The sequence below is a fragment of the Cololabis saira genome, chromosome 6, assembly GCF_033807715.1.
Source record: "Cololabis saira isolate AMF1-May2022 chromosome 6, fColSai1.1, whole genome shotgun sequence".
Classification (NCBI taxonomy): domain Eukaryota; kingdom Metazoa; phylum Chordata; class Actinopteri; order Beloniformes; family Belonidae; genus Cololabis; species Cololabis saira.
Genome location: NC_084592.1, coordinates 88,538 through 108,316, shown reverse-complemented (window position 1 = coordinate 108,316; position 19,779 = coordinate 88,538). Strand labels below are relative to the sequence as shown.

Sequence of the window (19,779 nt, the reverse complement as noted above, 5' to 3'; positions counted from 1 at the left end):
CTCGCTCACTCATAACATTGTGTTTAATGGTGCATGTACTGCTTAAACAACCTTAACTTGCTCAATTCTCAACAGATTTTCAAACAGTTTGGTTTGTTATGAAAGTCAGAGATGTAGTTATGACACTGCATACTTGTGAATAATTATAAACATTGAAAAACGTCCTTTGTATGAAAATAACAAGAAACAGATAGCTATGGTATGGTATTTATATTAAATGAATATTTCTATAGTATTCTTAGTCATATTTATATTTACATTATAACATATATACATATATATATATATATATATATATATATATATATATATATATATATATATATATATATATATATATATATATTATATACATATAAATATATATATATTATATACATATATATATATATATATATATATATATATATATATGTAACCGGTGGGATCTGTAGTGGTGTGCGTTGTGTTTAACAGACGGGACTCAGACCAGCAGGACTCTTTTGGAGGCGATCTCCATTTATTTCCTGACAAACAGAAATAAAATAATGTTTCCTCCAGTCAACATATGCAGCGAGTTGAGCCCCTCTCCCATTGACATCAGTAACAAAAGGGCAGAGGTGAAGGCGGGAGAAATCATTTATACAGGTGGGGGGGGTGGGGGGAGGGGGGGTTCCACATAATTCTGGAGGTTTGACATGTCAGGTATACTAAATTAACAGAGTTTGGTGATTATAAACTATAAAATAAATACATATAAACAAATGGAAAATTGACTCTGTTACACTCACCCCCCTAGGATCACACAAAATTCTGGGTCATAACACAATCCACACCCACAAATACACTGGCCATGAAGAAAACAAACACACAATAAAGCAGAATGAACCAGCTTAATAAGCTACCCACCTAAGGGATAAGAGAATCGGAGACTTGCTCGAGGCTTGCTGGAGCAGCAAGTTCCGGTGAACAACGCATTCATTTCCTTCCTGATCCCTGATACGGTAAATTTGTAGGTATATGCAGGTTTTGAAGCCACCACAGTGTAGACAACAGGCGCCCACTTGTCAGAAAGTTTTCACTTCCCTTTTACGCCCTTATTCGCCAGCAGCACCTGGTCACCAAGAGACAGAGGCTGACCCCTGGCCCGTTTGTTGTACTGGGCACTCTGATGTTTCTGTTCAGCTGTGCAATTCTTCTGAGCCAGTGCCATAGCACAGTGCAGGTCTCCCAAAAGTGATTTCACATAGGCATCATAGTCACACACAGTCACATCATGGAGAACATTCTTGAAGAGAAGGTCGACTGGCAGTCTAGGAACCCTCCCGAACATCAAGTAGAAAGGCGCGAACCCAGTGGTCTCATGAGCAGTGCAGTTGTATACAAAGGTCATAGTCTGGACCATCTGCGGCCATTTCTGCTTTGAACGAATGGGTAAAGATCTCAACATATTTCCCAGAGTGCGGTTAAACCTCTCAGTACCCCCGTTCCCCATAGGAGGGTAAGGCGATGTATGTGACTTCTCAACTCCTGACAACTTCAAAAGCTCTGCAATCAGCTCACTTTCAAAGTTCGCTCCCTGGTCGGAGTGGAGGCGCTGAGGGAAACCATATACACAGAAAAAGTTGTCCCACAGTTTTTTGGCTACCTTTTTGGCAGTTTGATCCTGACAGGGAAAAGCATGTGCCAGCTTAGTGAAGTGATCAGTGATCACGAGAACATCCACAGACTTGTTGTTTTTGTCTTCAGCTGACCAAAAATCGATACACACGAGCTCCAGAGGAGCAGAGGTCTTAATGCTCTCCAGTGGGGCCCTTGCGGAAGGTTCAGGAGTCTTGCTGAGAACACATCTGAGGCAGCTTTTCACATGATTGCGGACATCCGTCTCCATGTCATACCAAAAGAAGCGCTGGCGAGCAAGAGAAAGTGTGCGGGGCTGACCTTGATGGCCAGCATGGTCATGAACACCAGTCAACACATCTGCCTTCAGGGACTCAGGTACAACAAACTGGAACTTCTTCTGTTTTGTTAAGGGGTCTTTTGTGACTCTATAGAGGATACCATTTAGGAGTGTCAGTCTGTCCCACTGTTTAAGGACTCTCATGGTTGGCTGACTTTCATTGCAGCATTCACGCCTGGAAGGTCTGCGTTTCCTGTCAACATAGTGAATGACCCTTGAGGTAACTGGATCCTGTTGCTGGTGTGACTGGAGGTCAGCAAGAGACAAGGTGTGCAACCTGTCCTAGCCAGATGTTACCAAGGTAGTGATTCGCGATGGAAGAGCAGCCAGGAATGAAGTGCTGGTAATATAGCACCATCCCGAGGAAGGATCTGACCTTTCGCTGAGAGGGAGTGCAGCCGTCATCACTCATGAGGTCCTCCTTCCTGAAAGATGAGATCACCTTCACCTTCTCCTGGTCGACTGAGACACCACTGCTGTCCACCATGTGGCCAAGAAACTTCACTGATCTGCGAAGGAAGTGGCACTTCTTCTGCGCTAGCTTCAGATTGTTGTTTCTGAGACGTGAGAAGACCATCTCCAGCTGTTTCAGGGCTTCCTCCTCAGATGGAGCAAAGACAAGGAGGTCATCAAGATAACAGAGGAGACTGGAGAAGTTCAAGTCACCAAAGATGCTCATCATCATCCGCATAAAGGATGCAGGACTGTTGCAGAGGCCCTGGGGAAGTCTGTTATAATCGTACAGGCCTAAGGGTGTCGTAAAGGCCGTGTACCGCCTGTCAGACTCATGGAGGGGGATGTTGTAGAATCCTGATGTGAGATCCATGGTGCTGAAAAAGGCGTTTCCACCAAGGGCGGCAAGGCAGTCAGCCTGATGGGGCAGCGGGTGAGCATCCTCGACGGTCTTGGCATTAAGCCAACGAAAGTCAGTGCAGATTCCCAAATCACCTGACTTCTTCCACACCGGGACCAACGGCGAAGCATATTCACTAACGGACTTGGTAATGATGCCTCTCAACTCCATCTCAGACAGCACCTCTCTCAGTTTATGGTAGTGTGCTGGAGGGACGCGCCGATAAGGTAGCCCGAAGGGACGATCATCGGCAAGGTGAATGCGGTGGACGAACTTCTTCGCCTCCCCACAATCCAGCTTGTCCTTGGAGAAGATATCCTAGTAAGTGAACACAAGGTCAGCCAGCGACTGTTTCCACTCAACTGATACTTCACACCCTTCAAGGTCAATGTCTGACAATCCACAGTCCTTAAGCCGCTGAAAGGAAGCAGAGGTGGTATCTGAGTCTGGGACAGGGTCAGCTGCATGACCATCCTGTGGCCTACTCACCCCCTGAGAGAGAGGGAAGTCTTCCACAGCGACACAAGGAAAGACACTATTGCATTGCAACGCAGTGTCAAGGGGCTCTTGGTTGGGTTAAGGATCTTCATTGGAACCCAACGGTCACCCCACATGGGTGCCACAACCCTCCCAACAATGATGTTTTTGGGGGCTGACGGGAGGAGGTGGGCTCCACCATGATAGTGCTTCCAGGAGACACAGGGGTATTACTGGGCAACTTTCCCCAGACCAGATACTCTGCCTGAGGTGCAAGAGTGATAGCCTGTCGCAGCCTAACGGTGCCAACCTTATCAGGCAGGTCAGGACCAGCCCAACGGGTAATGCAACTGAGCAACTGCAGAAATTGCTCACACTCTGGGTAAGAAGTCTTGGAGCGGATGAGCTCCCAGTATTTCTCATCAGACTTCATCTGCTGTATCATGGGCCTGATAATGTTGCTTCCAATAATAAGCTCATCTCTCTGCCATGGAACAAGCAAAGTAGGCACAATGAATCTAGATCCATAAACCTGAATGTCCAGGTCATAGATACATCTGGGTTGCGTTGTAAGGCCACCACAGCCAACAAGAACCACCCTCTCAGGCACAGGCTGAGGACTCGGGAGGACACCAGCAGCTCTAAGCTTGGACTCCGCCTCCACACTGAGCGTGCATGACATGCTCCCTGAGTCAAGCATCCCCCTCAAAGTAGACTGGCCCCCGACTGACACTGGGGCATAAAACAAATCACTAGCCCCCTCTACTCTATGTGAGCCCACAACAATTACCGTTTTGTCATCAGCAAGGTTACTACAGCAGTTCACATAGATCGACTGCAAGTCCTGTTCTTCACCTAGGGTGTCACTAGCACCGCCCATGTTACCCCTCTCACTACACGGGCACTACACCCTGGAATAGGGACATAGTGGGTGCGTCTGATACCACCCCTGGAACAGGGTTAAGGTTCACTTTAGAGTAACCCTTGAGAAAACAAAAAGCATGACATGAAACATGGAGGTAGAAACAGCATGGATCAGTAGGCAGCATGGTAAAGACAAGACAAGATATACATATAGGAATTGACGAGGCACATGCGCAAAGAATCAAGGCAGGTAGGAACAAGGGAAATCAAGACATAACTTAAACACAAGTACATGGGGTTTCAAAATAAAACTAACCAAAGCTGTGAAAAATCCCAAACCGTGACATCAACTCAAAACAGTGACAGAGGCGGACATTTTTCATATGGGTGGCCAAACTGAGAGTTTTCTTAAGTGGCAGGTTGTTTTCAACCTAGTGGTGTTTCTTGATCACTCAGTCAGTTATGTACAGTTACTGCTTTGCAGAAGGACATTATGAACATCTGCATAATAAAAAAAAAAACACAATTGCGAAATTAGTGTCCTTTTAACGGATGGAAAATCAATGTACAGTGGGACAAAAAAGTATTTAGTCAGACACCAATTGTGCAAGTTCTCCCACTTAAAAATACGAGAGAGGCCTGAAAATTCATCATAGTTACACTTCAACTCTGAGAAACAGAATGGGGGGGAAAGAATCCAGAAATCACATTGTAGGATTTTTACTGAATGAATTGGTAAATTCCTCGGTAAAATAAGTATTTGGTCACCTAAAAACAAGCAAGATTTCTGGCTTTCACAGACCTGTAACTTCTTCTTTAAGAGGCTCCTCTGTCCTCGACTCATTACATGTATTAATGGCACTTGTTTTATTCAATTCAATTCAATTTTATTTATTTGGTAAGGAGGGACAGTGCATTATGCATTTACAAAATAAAAGCAGATGCACCCAAATGTAGCCTATTGGCTAATTCCCATTGGCAGTCCCCCCGGCTAGGATATAAAAACAAGCAAGTTTAAGTGCAATACATTGTTCACTTAAAAAAAATATAATAGTACAATAATATAACCAATACCACAATAATACAACCAACCACATAACACATTTCATAGTATTTTTACATTGATAAGTTATAGTTATAAGTTATTGTTATAAGTTATAGCAGCAGACTAAAGTAAAGTGCAAGTGTCTATGTAAAGTGCTGTAAAGTGTCACAGCTATAAAGTGCAGAGCAGAGGTATAAAGTGTGCGGTGTATGGGGTTATGGACTTGAGAAAAAAAAAAAAGAAGGTGGGGGGATGTAGGTGGAATGGGGTTGCAGCAATGCAAAACCGGGTCATGCTATTGGTTTAGATGTGGTGTTGAAGGATTGATTTTAGTTTTTAGTCATTGAGCTGTGGGAATGGGAAAAAAAGAAAAAAAAAACAATACAAAACAATATAAACTAAAGGAGAGGTAGTAGTAATAACAGTATGACAGCACTACATGATAACAGCGGTTACGTCAAACATGGTCACAAGTTTGTCTGTGTAGCAACCATTTTTTCAGGTTAACTTTAAATGTAGCATATGTGTCACATTCTCTTATGGTAGTTGGTAGACTGTTCCATATGCGGCTACCCACGCTTGAGAGTACTGCCTGTCCACATGATGTGCGTCTGTGTGGGATCAGGCAGTCACCTCTTGCAGTTGCCCTCGTGGCATGGTGGGCATTCACGTTTTGCGTGACGTAGGCAGACATGGGCGGTGGTGCTAGGCCCTTTAGTATTTTGTATATGGCACAGGCATATTTAAAATCAGTGAAGTTGTTGAAGTTGAGCAGACCATATTTTCTAAGTATATGACAATGGTGGTATGTTACCTTTTTTTGTCAAGTATTTTTATTGCTCTTTTGTATAGTGATTCTACTTGGTTGAGTGTCGTTTTAGTAGTGAAAGACCAGTTGGTGAATCCATATTCGATGTTTGACATGACCATTGCATGCATGAACACTCTGGCTGCCTCGGGAATGAGAGATGGTCTTATAGTTCAAGTATTTGAATTCATTCACTAGTTCTAGTTCCTATCCTCCTAGGAAGATGCCAGAGTGATCTGGATTCTTTGTTTTTTTTTTTAAAAGTACATGCAGACGTTTTTTTTTTTTAGTTTAAGAGAAGACTTGATTTCTTCAGCCACTCATTGATATGGGTCAGTTCTGTTGTGAGTACACGGGCGGCTTCGTGAATAGTTTTGGCAGAAGTGTAAATTACTGCGTCATCTGCGTACATTTGAATATGAGTGTTTTTGCACACATCAGACATGTCGTTAATGTACAGTGAGAACAGAATAGGCCCGAGTATTGACCCCTGAGGAACCCCTACTGTACATGGCAGTTGAACGGATCTGGCACCTTCGATGGCTACACACTGTTTCCTGTCAGCTAGATAGGATTTGGTCCACCTGATTGCCTGTTCTGAAAAATAAAAAAAAAGACAGTTTGTTTAGCAGTACTGTGTGATCAACGGTATCAAATGCCTTTTTCAAATCTAGGAACACTGCTCCAACACATGCTGTTTTGTCGAGAGAGTGCTTGGTCTTTTCTAAAAACAAATTGATGGCTGTTTCGGTTGAATGGTGTTTCCGGAAACCAAATTGTGCAGGATGCAGCGGGGTGTGGCCTAAATTCAGATGTTCTGTGAATTGCATTAGAACCCATTTCTCTAATATTTTGGAGGCGGCAGGTGATGCTGATGCTGATGGTGATGCGGCAGGTGATGCTGATGGGCCTATAGTTCTGCACGTCTGTCTTATTACCAGACTTGAAGACTGGGTTGACTATGGCCAACTTCCAGGAGGACGGTACTACTGAGTTTTGTATAGACAGATTAACAAGGTGTGCGATGGGATCGGCTAGTGATTGGATATGGGTTTTAAGGAACATGGTATCAATACCATGGGCATCCTTGGCTTTAGAGCTGTTTAGGGAGCCAGTGATTTTAACCACTTCATTTCTTGTAATCGGTTGTATACTGAACATAGGCCCTTCGGCTGCGGTGCCAGCTCCCCAGCTGACAGCACAGCCAGATGGCGCCCCCTTGAAGAGTTTTGTAATGTCTTCAACCGATTTCAAGAAAAATGTGGCAAGAGAGGCTGGATTCCTTATTAGTTTATTATCAATAAACAGCTCTAATTCACTATTACCTTTTTTACTCTGTTTGCCTGTTAATTTGTTGATATTCTGCCAGCTTTTTGCCATCACCCCTTGCATTTTTCATGATTGTTATAAAAAAATTTGCTTTGGCCTTGCGCATTAATTGGGTGACTTTATTTCTTGCTGCAGTGAACTGCAACCGGTCTTTTGTTAGGCCGGATTTTAGGAAGTTCTTCAATAAAATATCCCGCACTTTCATTTGGTTTCAGCATTCAGCGGATCGCCATGGTAAAGATACTTTCACCCGCTTTCCGTTCCCGCTTTTGGAAAAAGAGTCCATAGTGACCCTAATGTATTTATGAAAGTAATCTGTGCTGCTGTTGATATATACGTCAGTAGTGATCATATCCCAGTTTAGGTTATTTAACGTTAGCTTGATATTTTCTTGCTGGCTTTTTGGGATATAATTAAAAGTAGAATTGTGGTGATGTCTAGTATTCAGGAATCGGGACCTAGTGAGCTTCCTGGAGAAGAAAATTGCATTGTGGTCGGATAAACCAGTTAGAAAGTTGTGAGTTTTGACAATTCGTTCTGGCTTGTTAGTAAAAAGCAGGTCTATTGTGGTACTAGATTTAGCAATGATTCTAGTGGGTTTCTGTATGAGCTGGGAGAAATTCAGATGTTCAGTTATCTGTTTCAGGTTTTTCTTTTCTGCTGAGATCTCCCAGTTTATGTTAAAGTCTCCAAGAATCAGGATTTCTCTGTTATGATTACATGTTTTCAGGATGGATTTAAAATTGTCATAAAGCTTGTTTAACTTGTTTAACTTGTATAAAAGACACCTGTCCACAACCTCAAACTGTCACACTCCAAACTCAACCATGGCCAAGACCAAAAAGCTGTCAAAGGACGTGAGAAACTAAATTGTAGACCTGCACCAGGCTGGGAAGACTGAATCTGCAATAGGAAACAGCTCGGTGTGAAGAAATCAACTGTGGGAGCAATTATTAGAAAATGGAAGATACACAATACACTGATAATCTCCCTCCATCTGGGGCTCCAACATCTCACCCAGGGGGGTAAAAATGATCACCAGAACGGTGAGTAGAGATCCAGAACCACACAGGGACCTAGTGAAGGACCTGCAGAGAGCTGGGACCAGAGTAACAAAGGAACCATCCGCACCTCCAAGACCGAGGCCATGGTTCTCCACCGGGAAAGGGTGGCGTGCCTTCTCCGGGTGGGTGGAGAAGTCCTGCCTCAGGTGGAGGAGTTCAAGTATCTAGGGGTCTTGTTCACGAGTGAGGGAACGATGGAGCGGGAGATTGACAGACGGATCGGTGCAGCATCCGCAGTTATGCGGTCGATGTACCGGACCGTCGTGGTGAAGAAGGAGCTGAGTCGAAAGGCGAAGCTCTCGATTTACCGGTCAATCTACGCACTTACCCTCACCTATGGTCATGAACTTTGGGTAGTGACCGAAAGGACAAGATCCCGGATACAAGCGGCCGAGATGAGGTTCCTCCGCAGGGTGGCTGACGCTCCCTTAGAGATGAGTTTCCTCCGCAGGGTGGCTGGACCCTCCCTTAGAGATGAGTTTCCTCCGCAGGGTGGCTGGACACTCCCTTAGAGATAGGGTGAGGAGTTCGGTCACCCGGGAGGAGCTCGGAGTCGAGCCGCTGTTCTTTCACATTGAGAGGAGTCAGCTGAGGTGGCTTGGGCATCTGTATCGGATGCCTCCTGGACGCCTCCCCAGGGAGGAGTTCCAGGCATGTCCCACCGGGAGGAGACCCCGGGGAAGACCCAGGACACGCAGGAGAGACAATGTCTCTCGGCTGGCCTGGGAACGCCTCGGACTCCCCTCGGAAGAGCTGGAGGAAGTGTCTGGGGTGAGGGAAGTCTGGGCATCCCTGCTGAGGCTGCTGCCCCCGCGACCCGGGAACGGATAAGCGGCAATGGATGGATGGATGGATGGATGGAACATGCTGTTCTAGCTTTGCAAAGGTATATTATTAGACTATCTTTCCATGCATGATAAGAGTCTACTTTATCTTTATTGTCATTATAGTTCCACATATCATAATTTAGACTGGTAACTCCAAGCTTTAAATAATTGGAACAAATGATGGGACACTTTGTAAAAAAAAAAATTAGACTTACAGAAATTAATACGAAATTTAAAATTATAGGAGAAGTACAGGCGGGATCTGTGATCACAGTGAAATGGATAATTAAGTGTAGTCGAGTGCAAGGCTCTCCTGTTTTCACAGTATGTGACTGTGTGTGTAGGGAGAAAATGGATTGAACGCTCTGGTGAAAAAGTTGCTTTTCAGTCTGGTCCTCTGTGGTTTTATATTTCTGTAAGGTTTTCCAGGCAGAATCGGTATAAACAGTACATTTCCATGGTGAGTAGGGTCAGCAGCAATACATCAAGTTTTCTTCCAGATCCGTATAGTGTCTCCAAGTCTGGAAGAGTATTTCCCACTATCCCCTGTGCCATTTCATCATCCGGGTCAAGTTACACATGAATTATACCAGGGGGCTAAGTTACTATAGTTAGAGACCCTCTTTCTCAAAGGAGCAATAGCATTTAAAGCTGAATGTAGTCAATCTACAGTGTTGCTGATGAGAAAATCAATCTGCAGGGGTAAACTTTTGATAGCCCTCAATTGTGCCACTATAGTCTATTGTAAAAGGATGTGAAGTGATGGCCTCCATCAATTTATTTACACTGTTATCAGATAGACATCTGCTGTAATAATACCTTTTGTTATGCGTTTTAATGTCAACAATGCTTACTCTAACCCAAATGTTATTAGATATTGGTTTCCCTTTATTTCAGATAAAATATAATACAATATATTCCCCTGTGTGATGTTCCAGTTGGTGAACGGCCTGGTTCAGACCACTGGCTGGCCCAGTGTGGTCACCTGCATCAGTAACTGGTTTGGAAAGGGAAGGTGAGTTGCAGATGTTCCTGCTTGTGCTGTACCAGTAGAAGACAGATAGGGAGTAACTGATGACCTGATGGGGGCCCTGTTCTCTATCTGTCGCCCTGCCAGGCGTGGACTCATCATGGGTCTGTGGAACTCCCACACCTCTGTGGGAAACATCCTGGGCTCTCTGATCGCTGGTTACTGGGTGTCCTCCAACTGGGGACTATCCTTCATTGTTCCGGGGCTCATCATCGCAGCCATGGGGATCATCTGCTTCCTCTTCCTGATCGAGCGTAAGTAAAACTCCCTATGAGGATGGGAATTGGCTCTTAAGAGCACACCAGCCTCACACCATCTTCTCCTCCCCAGATCCCAATGACCTAAGGAACATGTATGTTCAGAACCGTTCTCCAGACGGGACTGTGAGTACACTTGTCCTTTTATCTTTTCACTCTTGGGACATCCAACCAGTGCTGTGCTAGTTACTGAAAAATAGTAACTAGTTACCGTTATTAGTTACTTCATTAAAAAGTAACTCAGTTAGTAACTCAGTTACTTAGACCAAAAAGTAATGAGTTACTATGAAAAGTAACTTTTTAGTTAGTAAAAAACATTATTTTAAATGCTCCCATTAATGGCCCTCTAGCCTTCATTTCAGCATGGTACTGTATGGAGAATAATACAAACTGTTGATCAACTTGAATCGTCATGAGAATCCGTCTGTCTACCATGGGGTCTAGAGCTTTCAGCCACTCTGCCCCTCATCTCTGGAACTCCCTCCCCTCCTGACCTCAGGAACACTGACTATAATTGGTACTACTGGTACTATAACTGGTACTATAACTGGTACTCATCTCTGCGTGCGTGCGTGCGTGCGTGCGTGCGTGCGTGCGTGCGTGCGTGCGTGCGTGCGTGCGTGCGTGCGTGCGTGCGTGCGTGCCTGCGTGCGTGCGTGCGTGCGTGTGTATATTCTGTTGAGGCAGAGATTAAAGAACTTCATTTGATGACTTCAGCTAAACTGGAATAATCCCCAGACTTCAGCAGCTCTGTGGTTACAGATGAATCTTGTCGTCAAACAGGTTCCATCAAGGCATTGGACTGGAGCAAATGGACAAACTCAGGTGTACCTGCAGTATGACAACAAAAAACAGGTGTGTGTGTGTGTGTGTGTGTTGCACTGCTAGCAAATGTGTGTTCTCCATAGTTACAGTATCACTGTTATGACACTTTTAGGCCTGGGGTTCTCTATAGTCATGCACATACCCTCACTGTAGTTTGAGTTGTTACTGGGTTGGGTTAATATTTGTACAGAATCTACATCTAATGTTGTGGTAGCACACCAGAAGCAATGAAAAATTAAAGCTGCAAGCAGCGATGAACGGGCCCTCGCACTCACGGCCACCGTCCCCCATAAGCATATCAGAAATGACACCACCCACGACTCTCTATGTCAAACGATCCAAAAGTTATGGTAGAAAATAGGGACAACCAATCAGATAAAGGGGCGGGGCTAATTTTCACTAATTATGGTCAAGGACTCAAAACCGAGTCTGATGACACCACCCAGGACTCTGTATGTCAAACGATTCAAAAGTTATAGCAGAAAATAGGGACAACCAATCAGAAGAAGGGGCGGGGCTAATTCCGGCCAAAGAAGGTCAAGGACTCAATACCGATTCAGGTGACACCACCCACGACTTTCTATGTCAAACCATTCAAAAGTTATAACAGAAAATAGGGAGAACCAATCAGAAGAAGGGGCAGGGCTAATTCAGGCCAATGAAGCTCAAGGACTCAATACCGATTCAGGTGACACCACCCACGACTTCCTATGTCAAACCATTCAAAATTTATAGCAGAAAAAAGGGACAACCAATCAGAAGAAGGGGCGGGGTTAATTCAGGCCAATGAAGCTCAAGGACTCAATACAACGTCCGATGACACCACCCACGACTCTCTATGTGAAACCATTCAAAAGTTATAACAGAAAATAGGAAGAACCAATCAGAAGAAGGGGCAGGGCTAATTCAGGCCAATGAAGCTCAAGAACTCAATACCGATTCAGGTGACACCACCCACAACTCTCTATGTCAAACCATTCAAAAGCTATGGCAGAGAAAAGTATTCTAGGGGGCGCTGTTGAGCCATTTTGCCACGCCCATTAATGCAAACCATGAGATATCAAATTTATTCGCCAGGCTTGGCTTGCATGCCAAATTTGGTGCCTTTTGGGAACTATCCAATATGGACCAATCAGATGAAGGGGGGGCGCGTTTTTTGGTGTCTAGCGTCGACACCTTTGAAAGAGAAAAGTAATGCGCGTAGTCGCAAGATGGAGACGCACATTTTGATTTATAACACACCTGGGTGCACGTTACGGTTCGGGCCGTATTAACTGCCGAAGGAATGCCATATATTGCTCCAAAATTACGCGATTAATTCAAAATGGCCGACTTCCTGTTTGGTTTAGGCCATGGCGCCAAGAGACTTTTCTTTAAGTAGCGACATGATACAGATGTGTACAGATTTTTGTTCATGTACGTCAAACCGTATTATGGGGCCTGAGGCGCAAAGTTTTTTCTGTCTGAACCAATCAGAAGAAGGGTGGGCACGCATTTTGGCATCTAGCGTCGCCAAGGTAACGCTTTTGAAAGAGAAAAGTAATACGTGGTGTCGGAGGATGGAGACGCACATTTTGATGTATAACACACTTGGGCGCACGTTACGGTTAGGGCGGTATTAACTGCTGAAGGAATGGCATAAATTGTGCCAAAATTACACAATGAATTCAAAATGGCCGACTTCCTGTTCGGTTTCGGGCATTACGCCAAGAGACTTTTCTTTAAGTTGCGCCATGATACAGGTGTGTACCGATTTTCGTGCATGTACGTCAAACCGTATCGTGGGGCTTGAGGCACAAAGTTTTCAAGGGGGCGCTGTTGAGCCATTTTGCCACGCCCATGAATGCAAACCATTAAATATCAAATTTTATGAAATTTGGGCTGAGAGGCCAACTAACCCTCGATTCTGGTGTTCTGGATTAATTCAGATGTTCGTCTTAAGTCATTGTCTTGTCTGCTGGGAAAACCCAGCAGAATTATGTGTCATACGTCCAAATACCAACATAAACATAATCTTATGATCCCATGAACTCAAACTGTGTCTATATCTGCAAAACAGCCCTGCAGCATGATGTTCCCACCACTGTGTTTCACTGTAGGAACTGTATTTTTTGTGTTGAAGGACTCTCTCTTCCTTCAACATACAAAATATGCTTCCACGCTTCTAATTAGCTTCAGTTTGATGTCATCAGACCCCAAAGACCAGACTTCCAGAGCCTAACTCCAACCCTCCCCTAAGTGATTTTTAGAGATTTAGACCTTAACAGTACACGTGAACCCTGTTGGTTTGACCATGTTCATGTATGAACTGTCTCTCCTCCTGCAGAGTGGTGATTTGGAGCTGCTGCTGCCCAAAGACAGTGAGCGTGTCACAATCCAGCCAGTTGTGGTGGTAAAGAGTCAGTCGGAGCTGTCCGCCATCAGCTTCATGGGAGCACTGCAAATACCAGTTAGTAACTGTCAAACATCAGTACGGGTTTAGAACCAGTAAATACTAGTGCCTATGCTGTACCACTACCAATCAGTATCCGAAACTGGCTAGTACCCTGAGCAGTTGGTGTGAAGTTGGTATGAAGTATGCTAAAACCAGTTCAGCAGTTCAGCAGTAAATACCCACGCCACTTCAGCATCAGTACCACATCAGTGCTGGTACCAGTTTCAGGATCAGATCAAAGCCTTTGTCATATATTATCTATTTGTCAGTTATTTACTGAGATGTGTAATGTCTGTTTGTACCTCCAGGGGGTGGTAGAGTTCTCTCTGTGTCTGCTGTTCGCTAAGCTGGTCAGCTACACCTTCCTGTTCTGGCTGCCGCTGTACATCACCAAAGCAGGTGAGAAGCATACAAGCATGCTTTAAAACCACATCCCCATGGTAACCATGGACCAACAGCCCCTGTCTAAAGGTGTTCCTCAGGGGTCCATTCTATGTCCAACCGTGTTTAAAATCTACAGTATATACAGTGGGGCAAAAAAGTATTTAGTAAGCCACCAATTGTGCAAGTCCTCCCACTTAAAAAGATGAGAGGCCTGTAATTTTCATCATTGGTTCACTTCAACTATGAGAGATAGAATTGGGGGAAAGAATCCAGGAAATCACATTGTAGGATTTTGACTGAATTAATTGGTAAATTCTTTGCTAAAATAAGTATTTCGTGACCTACAAACAAGCAAGATTTCTGGCTTTCACAGACCTGTAACTTCTTCTTTAAGAGGCTCCTCTGTCCTCCACTCATTACCTGTATTAATGGCACCTGTTTTAACTGGTTATCAGTATAAAAGACACCTGTCCACAACCTCAAACAGTCACACTCCACACTCCACTATGGCCAAAAGCTGTCAAAGGACGTGAGAAACAAAAGTGTAGACCTGCACCAGGCTGGGAAGACTGAATCTGCAATAGGTAAGCAGCTTGGTGTGAAGAAATCAACTGTGGGAGCAATTATTAGAAAATGGAAGACATACAAGACACTGATAATCTCCCTCCATCTGGGGCTCCAAGATCTGCCCCCGTGGGGTAAAAATGACCACAAGAAGGGTGAGTAAAAATCCCAAAACCACACGGGGACCTAGTGAAGGACCTGCAGAGAGCTGGGACCAGAGTAACAAAGGAACCATCAGTAAAACACTACGCCACCAGGGACTCAGATCCTGACATTCCCCTACTGAAGACAGGACATGTCCAGGCCCGTCTGAAGTTTGCTAGAGAGCTTTTGGATGATGCAGAAGAGGATTGGGAGAATGTTATATGGTCAGATGAAACCAAAATAGAATATTTTGATAGAAACACAACTTGTCGTGTTTGGGGGAGAAAGAAAGCTGAATTGCATCCAAAGAACACCAAACCTACTTTGAAGCATGGTGGAGGAAACATTATGCTTTGGGGATGTTTTCTTCAAAGGGACCAGGATGACTGATGCGTTTAAGGGAAAGAATGAATGGGGCCATGTATGGTCAGATTTTTTTTTTTTACCTTGTCTGCACACATATTAATGGTTAATACCATGCTGGTAAAAACCTAAGGCATATATATGTACATTGTTACTATATTTAATATATATATACATATATATATTCATACATACGCATACACATGCACATATACACATACCGCGATTAACTAAACCCAAAAACTACAGAGCAAGCATGCAGGTGAAAGAGCTGATGTATGTGTGTGTGTGTGTGTGTGTGTGTGTGTGTGTGTGTGTGTGTGTGTGTGTGTGTGTGTGTGTGTGTGTGTGTGTGTGTGTGTGTGCGTGTGTGTGTGTGTGTGTGTGTGTGTGTGTGTGTGTGTGTGTGTGTGTGGGGCTATGTGTATGTATGTATGTGTGTGGCTATGTGTCTGATGACACCACCCACATGTCTTTATCACAACCCGTTCAAAAGTTATGGCAGAGAAAAGTTTTCTAGGGGGCGCTGTTGAGCCATTAGGCCACGCCCATTAATGCAAACCATGAAATATCAAATTTATCGCCAGGCCTGGCTTGCATGCAAAATTTGGTGACTTTTGGGGAAGGAATGGCATAAATTGCGCCAAAATTACGCGATTAATTCAAAATGTTCAAAATAGCCGACTTCCTGTTCGGTTTCGGTCATGTTGCCAAGAGACTTTTCTTTAAGTTGCAACATAATACAGGTTTGTAGCGATTTTCGTTCATGTACGTCAAACCGTATTGTCGGGCTTGAGGCACAATGTTTTTTCTGTCTGAACCAATCAGATTAAGTGTGGGCGCGCCTTTTGGCGTCTAGCGTCGCCATGGTAACGCTTTTTACTGAGAAAAGTAATGCGTTGTGTCGGAAGATGGAGACGCACATTTTGATGTATAACACACCTGGGTGCACATTACGGTTCGGGTCGTATTAACGGCCATAGGAATGGCATAAATTTTGCCAAAATGACATGATTCATTCAAAATGGCCAACTTCCTGTTCGGTTTCGGCCATGGCGCCAAGAGACTATATTCATACTCATACACATACATACACATAGCTACATAGACATATACACACACAAACTCACACACACACACACACACACACACACACACACACACACACATATACATATATTTATACATGCACACATACACACACATAGCCACACATATACACACACACACACATAGCCACACATAAGCATACACACACAGACACATTTAGCCACACATACATATACACACACATAGCCACACATAAGCATACACACACAGACACATTTAGCCACACATACATATACACACACACACAAACACACACACGCACACACACACACACACACACACACACACAGCCACTCGGTCACATACGTATACACACACATACACACACATACACAGCCACACAAACATATACATACACACACACATAGCCACAAAGACATGTACACACACATACACACACACACACGCACACACACATACGCATGATCATATACATATATGCACACACACACACAGACATACACACTGACTTGTTCACCTGCATGCTTGCTCTGTAGTTTTTGGGGTTAGTTAGCGGTAGTTTAGCTCAGACTGCGATCAGATCTCGAGATTTGGGTCGATTGCTGCTCGTGTTTTGGGCCGCTCCGTGTCGGTTTTGTGTTTTGTTTGTGGTTTTTGTTGCAGATTTCCAGTGCTTGACGTGAGGCCTCCGTGTGTTCCTGCTTCCTCCAGCACTTCCAGCACCTCCAGCACTTCCAGCACTTCCAGCACCTCCAGCACTTCCAGCACTTCCAGCACCTCCAGCACTTCCAGCACCTCCAGCACTTCCAGCACCTCCAGCACTTCCAGCACTTCCAGCACCTCCAGCACCTCCAGCACTTCCAGCACCTCCAGCATTCCAGCACTTCCAGCACCTCCAGCACTTCCAGCACCTCCAACACCTCCAGCACCTCCAGCACCTCCAGCACTTCCAGCACCTCCAGCACTTCCAGCACTTCCAGCACCTCCAGCACTTCCAGCACTTCCAGCACTTCCAGCACTTCCAGCACCTCCAGCACTTCCAGCACCTCCAGCACCTCCAGCACTTCCAGCACTTCCAGCACTTCCAGCACCTCCAGCACTTCCAGCACCTCCAGCACCTCCAGCACTTCCAGCACCTCCAGCATTCCAGCACTTCTAGCACCTCCAGCACTTCCAGCACCTCCAGCACTTCCAGCACCTCCAGCACCTGCAGCACCTCCAGCACCTCCAGCACTTCCAGCACCTCCAGCACCTCCAGCACTTCCAGCCCCTCCAGCACCTCCAGCACTTCCAGCACTTCCAGCACCTCCAGCACCTCCAGCACCTCCAGCACTTCCAGCATACCAGCACCTCCAGCACCTCCAGCACTTCCAGCACCTCCAGCACCTCCAGCACTTCCAGCAGGGCTTTGCTCGCGCTCTGCTCCTGCTTCCGTCCTCCTCCCGTCTCCTGCCCCAATCCTGCACCCTGCCACAATTATAACGTCTTGAATTAAAAATAGGAATCTATTAAACACAAAGAAAAAAGTATTTTATAATCTTTCATATTGATACTCACTCAGTGTGAAACCTGGGCCTGTTTGGATGAACACAGAGCTGATATCCTGGCAGGTATTGATGAAAGACACACACAAAGCTCTTCATCCACAGCTCTCAGTCTTTCTCGGTTTTTAGTTTTTACAGCAGTAAGGCTGGAAAAGCTCACCTCACACAGGTATGTTGTGGAAAATGGGAGCAATGTCAAAACAGCTTTGTTGGCCAGCATGGGGAACTCCTTGGCAGCTCCTTTCCAACAGTTGATGCTGAGCTGAATGGGTCCCTAACCCAGTCAAGGCAGTCCGTGGAGGTTGAAGAGAAATAAAATGACATCTTCTCCTCAAGACTTTTCAAATGTTGAACTATTATCTCACACAGTGCAGCAGTATTAACGTCTTGCCATTTCTTGGTGAGTGGGAACATTTCAAGATTGCCACTTTCCACATGTTGCTGCCAGAGTTGCACTTTTGAACGGAATCCATTTATTTTATCCGTACTTGTAAGCAGGTTTTCATTTCGGCCTTGCATTCGTGTGTTAAGTTCATTCAGGTGATGAAAAATATCTGCCAGGTATGCCAGCCTTGCACACCACTCATCACTTGCAAGCAGCTTTGTGTAATCAGACCCCTCATTTGTCAGAAACACTTTAAGTTCCTCTCGCAGCTCATACACACGGGCCAGCACCTTGCTGCGCGACAGCCACCGGACCGCCGTATGAAACAGCAAGACTTTATGCTCCGCTCCCATTTCCTCACACAAAGCTGCAAATATGCGACTTTTCACAGGTCGTGACTTCACAAAGTTTACCATGCGCACAACATCATCCAACACAGGAACAAGGTCTGCTGGTAAAGTTTTGGCTACGAGGGCTTCACGGTGTAAAAAACAATGCGTACTGATCACATCTGGGTTTTTTTCCTTCACTCTGCTTACAAAGCCTTTGATGCGCCCGACCATGGCTCCATCAGTGCAGACACCTGTGCAGTTTTCCCACTTGAGTCCTCCTTTTTCCAGATATTCTGACGTGACCCGAAAAATTTCCTCTCCTGTTGTTTTTTCTGGCAAAGCCTTACAAAATAGAAAGTTTTCTCGGATTGTGTCTCCATCCACAAAACGCACATTGGCCAAGAGTTGAGCATGTCCACTTATATCAGTAGACTCATCAATTTGCAAAGCAAATTTATTACTGATACAGATCTTGTCCAAAACCACACTTTCAATATCTGCAGACATCTCATTAATACGTCTGGAAATGGTGTTATCTGAGAGCGGGACTTTGGCTATTTCTTTAGCCGCGTCGGGTCCGAGCATCTCATTTACAATGGCTTTGCAAGCGGGCAGTATTAATTGCTCTGCCACAGTGTGGGACTTTTTTGATTTAGCCACAAGTTCAGCAACATGGTAACTAGCTTTAAGGGCTCTCTCGTTTACCTTTGCCGTTTTTCTCATGAAAGTTGCCTGTTTCTCCGTGTGATCACGCAGGCGAACAAAATACTCCACATTTTTATTTTGAAGTGAAGGGTGTTTTGTTTGGAGATGGCGTTTAAGCTTACTTGGGACCATAGCACTGTTGGAGAGCTTTTCACCACATACCAAGCACAACGGAGTCAGTGCCGTTGCATCTCCGGTAAAAATAAATCCAAATGAAAGATAGCTTTCGTTGTATGGCCTCGTTCCACAAGCTTTGCTGGACGTCACCATCTTTGCTCTGTTTTGACTTCCACTCATACTAGAGCCTTCATCTGAGTCTGGATTTTGTCCAGGGTCCATTTCAGAGTCAGCATTTTTCCTCTTCAAAAACTTATCCATCTTTCACCGTCGTCCTGCTACCACCGTCAACGCCACCTGCCGCTGCATCCATGCGTCACTAAAGGCTGATTTATGGTTCCGCGTTACACCAACGCAGAGCCTACACCGTAGGCTACGCCGTACCCTACGGCGTAGGCTCTGCGTCGATTTAACGCGG

The 19,779-nt window shown here is 44.9% G+C and overlaps 1 protein-coding gene across 3 annotated transcripts in view; it reads left to right on the top strand.

Annotated features, from left to right (window-relative positions):
- The window catches only part of slc37a1 (solute carrier family 37 member 1), a 120,303-nt gene that overhangs the window by 41,248 nt on the left and 59,276 nt on the right, over positions 1 to 19,779 (top strand). For all 3 annotated transcript variants that reach the window (XM_061722987.1, XM_061722986.1, XM_061722988.1), the window contains exons 7-12: positions 10,145 to 10,221; positions 10,324 to 10,490; positions 10,567 to 10,619; positions 11,277 to 11,348; positions 13,645 to 13,767; positions 14,061 to 14,151. In XM_061722987.1, coding sequence (XP_061578971.1) covers positions 10,145 to 10,221; positions 10,324 to 10,490; positions 10,567 to 10,619; positions 11,277 to 11,348; positions 13,645 to 13,767; positions 14,061 to 14,151 — 583 coding nt within the window. The remainder of the gene's footprint in view (positions 1 to 10,144; positions 10,222 to 10,323; positions 10,491 to 10,566; positions 10,620 to 11,276; positions 11,349 to 13,644; positions 13,768 to 14,060; positions 14,152 to 19,779) is intronic.